The sequence below is a fragment of the Bison bison genome, unplaced genomic scaffold, assembly GCF_000754665.1.
Source record: "Bison bison bison isolate TAMUID 2011002044 unplaced genomic scaffold, Bison_UMD1.0 scf7180017864213, whole genome shotgun sequence".
Lineage (NCBI taxonomy): Eukaryota > Metazoa > Chordata > Mammalia > Artiodactyla > Bovidae > Bison > Bison bison.
In genome coordinates, this window is record NW_011494785.1 from 6,562,251 (window position 1) to 6,566,151 (window position 3,901).

General features: G+C 50.2%; 1 protein-coding gene across 4 annotated transcripts in view; it reads left to right on the plus strand.

Moving 5' to 3' along the window:
- Nucleotides 1-3,901, plus strand: part of PICK1 (protein interacting with PRKCA 1) — a 17,290-nt gene that overhangs the window by 3,809 nt on the left and 9,580 nt on the right. For all 4 annotated transcript variants that reach the window (XM_010845088.1, XM_010845090.1, XM_010845089.1 and 1 more), the window contains exon 4: nt 2,504-2,632. In XM_010845088.1, coding sequence (XP_010843390.1) covers nt 2,504-2,632 — 129 coding nt within the window. The remainder of the gene's footprint in view (nt 1-2,503; nt 2,633-3,901) is intronic.

Genomic DNA, 3,901 nt, shown 5'->3' on the forward strand with positions numbered 1-3,901 from the left:
CCCCAGAGAGCTCAGAGCATAGTAAGGTGCTGTTTTAGGTACCCAGCTTAATGGTCTTCAGCATTTATACTTTTTCAAAAAATATTTTTATTGTGGTGAAATTCACATAGCATACAATAATGGTTTTAAAGTATAACAACTCAGTGCTATTTTAACGCGCTCATGGAATGCAGCTACCATCTCTGGTTTCAGAACTGTCTCATCACCCAGACAACCACCCATGCCCTTGAGCGATCATGTCGCACTGAAGTTCGTTCACGTTGCAGCCCGCTTCATGTTCCTTCTTTTCGTGGCTGAATAGCATCCCAATGGATGGGTCGACCACCACTTGTTTATCCATTCATCTGCTCATGGACATTCGCATTGTTTGTACCTTTAGGCTGTTGTGAATAACGCTGCTGTAAACATTCATGTCCAGTTTCTGTGTGGACATATGTTTTCATTTCTTTTGGATATAAATCTGGAGTGGAATTTCTGGGTTATATGCTAACTCTGTGTTTAATTTTTTGAGAAAGCTTGTGATTCTTTTCTTAACTCAATCTTCTTTTTTTAAAACAAGTAATTTCTTTTTTTTTTCTTTTTATTCCATTTGCATTCTCCTTGTGTTTTCAGTACATTCACCTCAAACATTTCCCATCAGCTTTCTGTCCTCCACCACTGGTCTTTCCTCTTTGAACCACCCCTTCCCTCTCCTCTAGAGGATTGGGTTCCCTCGTCTCCGGAATCCCTCTTTCTTGGCTTACTTCCCCATGTTGGTGCAGCATGTTTCCTGTAGCTTTCTGAGAAAGGCTGCTAGGGCGGTAAATTTTTTGAGAACTTGTATCTCTGTAAGTGTCTCGTTCTGTTTTGATGTTGTTGTTATTCTCATATTCCTTTCAATTGACACTTGAGTGGGTCAAATTCAAGAACGAACATCAAGGTTGCAAATAATTTTCATTTAGAAGTTGGCTGGTGTCATTTCATTGTCTTTTGCCATCAGCATAGTTGTCCTGTGTGGTGATGCCAATCTTACTTGTGATCCTTTATTTGCAGTACCATGTTTTATTCTTGGTCCATCAAAACTCTTGGGCACTTCTCTTTGTCCCTGGCATTCTGAAGCATCGTGACGATGGCTCTTGGCGTGATCCTTTCTCTGTCTGTTGTGCTGGAACCTCAAGGGGCAGGTTCATTGGAGACCCCATGTCTTTCTCTTCTGCACCTCACATATTATCCCTGATGCTGTCCTGCTCTCTGTTCCCTCTTTTGGACTCCTGTTGGTTAAACTCTGGGCTTCCTGGTGGTTAAACTCCTCCATTGATCTTTTAATATTCCTTTTCTTGTTTTCTGACCATCTCTTTTTTGCTTCCCTCTGCTTGGTTTCCGAAGTTCCTTTGGCATTTTCCATTTCAATTATGTTTCGTGTTTCTATGAGATCTTTCCTGTTTTCGAAATGATCCTTTACATCATCCTGTTCTTGTTTTTCAGATCTCTGTGGAGGTGTTAATTGTACTTTTCTTTTTATTTTCACATTATATAAGATGAATATATCTGAAATATATTTGTATTATATAAATATTTCATGTTATATAAATATTAAAAAATTTCATATTATTCCATTTCTTTTCATAATATTTCATATTCTTGTCCTTGCTTTGTTCCTGTTTCCTGCGGTTCTTTTTTCTATTTAAATGTTTCGGTGTTTTTCACACGGGACACTTTTTCAAGGGCCCAGTATTCCTCGCCCATCTTTATATCTAAGAGCGAGCCCTCACGGTCACGACAGGTTTCACAGTTCTGTGTGGTAGCAGAGTCAGCTGGTGGGTTCCACTGTGGGGCGTCAGCCAGTCTCCCAGCGCCCACAGAGAGAGGCCTTTCCTGTGGAGCTGGTGGGTGGGGTCCCCCCTCCAGGCTCCTGAGGCTCCAGGTAAGCCTGGCTGCCAGCGTTCTGGGGCCCCACAGGGACTATGGGGCTGTGGGACTCAACAGCACCCACTTTTGTCGCCTGCTCATCCTGAGTATCTCCCCGTATCTCTGTCCTTTTAACAGACACATTCAGCCACATTGAGCCAGTGAGCACAGACCCCCTGGACAGGGTCACTTTGGGAGAAGGGGCTCAGATGTGGGGGGCCCTTGCTCCCTGGGGACTGCAGTGAGGTTGCAGGAATTGATCAGTGGTGCTTTGGCTCTCTGAGTCAGCTCTGAGCAGCATTGTTGGAAAATCTAAAGAAATGACTTTGGAGGAACAAAGCCTCCAGTGCGTGTGTAAGGTTGGGTGCAGTTGATATCAGAAAAGGGACATCTCATCGTCACATTCCTGTCCTCCTTCCCTTTCCCCCAGGAAGGTGGGTCATTCATATCTGGCTGTTGGGGTGCTCTCTCCCCTTGCCCTTCTCCTCGCCACGTAAGGGACAGAGTAGAGACCAGGACAGAGCTGGTGCTGGTTGGGGTGGAGGGAATGCCTGCCCACCGCCAGCTTTGTTCCCAGCTCTCCTTTCCTCCCGCCCATCCCCTTCCACACCCGCAGGTGTTTGACAACACGCCCGCCGCGCTGGACGGCACCGTGGCAGCTGGCGATGAGATCACGGGGGTCAATGGCAGGTCAATCAAAGGAAAAACTAAGGTGGAGGTGGCCAAGATGATTCAGGAGGTGAAGGTAAGGCTGCGGCGGCAATGGGGACACTGGCCCTTTTGAGACCTCCAGCCTGCCCGAGGCCTCGGTGGGCCTGCAGGGGGCCTGGCCCTCACCCAGCTCCCTCCTCAGCGCCTCAGGGTCTGTCACATCCCAGCTCCTTCAGTTTCCCCCAGGTTCACTCGGGAAATACTGATTATGCTCCAGGACTTGTGCCCATGGGCACCATGACTCAAAGGTCCTGCCCTTGAGCTCCCAGGGGAGCTGTCAGACTCAGAACCACACCTCGGGGCGAGCCAGCGTGTCCCTAGTCAGGGCTGGAGCTGAAGCTAGAAGTCCATGGTGCACCTCCCTGGGTCAGTAGATACCCGGGAAATGCCCTCTGAGCCGTGCCGGGCCCAAGAGGGTGTAAGAGGGAAAAGACACCCCACGCGCATTCCCTGTAGGAACTTTCAGTCCTGTGGGTCCTCCTGGGCTCGCGTATCCCCCGGGGACCCCTCTGGGCCCCAGGGCAGCTCCGTGTCCAGCTGCTGGTGTCCTGTTCAGCAGGCCAGACTGCACGCTGCCTGTTTCCTGCTTCCCCCACCCTGCTCTAGGCCAAGGCCTCTCCCTACAGAGCCCCTCTCTCCCGCCACGCCCCAAAGCATGCAGCCCTTCTGCCATGTTTTTGGAGATTTTTGCTGCTGGTAGCTCTTGCGAAACCAAAACAGTGAAGAAGGCGCAAAGCCGCAGATTGATTTAACACTCTGAGAGTCAAGCACCCAGCTGCCCGTTGAGCTTGGTCGAGTGTTTGGGCTCCCTCACCGCATCCAGCCAAACCTCTCCTCACTTCCCTCCCATCCTCTGTGTCTTAAAGGCCTGGTACCAGCATCCCTGATGGTCTGTCTTCTTACCTTAGCCCCAGACCCACGGCTTCCACCTTCTCCCCTTTGTTCTCCTCTTCTGCTCCGCCTGGTGTGGAGTTTACTGTCCTGGGCGTTTCCTGTTGGCAGAGGAGCACATCATGGGAGGTGGTGGGCCATTTTCATTCTGATACAGAGCTGGGGTGCGTGTGCCCCCGCTCTGGATCCCTTTTCTCATTCCCCCATCTCTACCCACCAGAACCCTCTTTGTCCTCCCAGGCCTGTCTCGCACCAGCCTCTCACATTACCCACAAGAGCAGGAGCTCTTGGCAGGTGCGCATGGCCTTGCCATTGCCTGGGGGCCCCCCAGCCCCCACGTTTGGCAGAGATCCGGGCACCCATCTCACCAGTGCCCTGCAGGAGGGAAGGAGCTGCTTGTGGCCGCACGGCT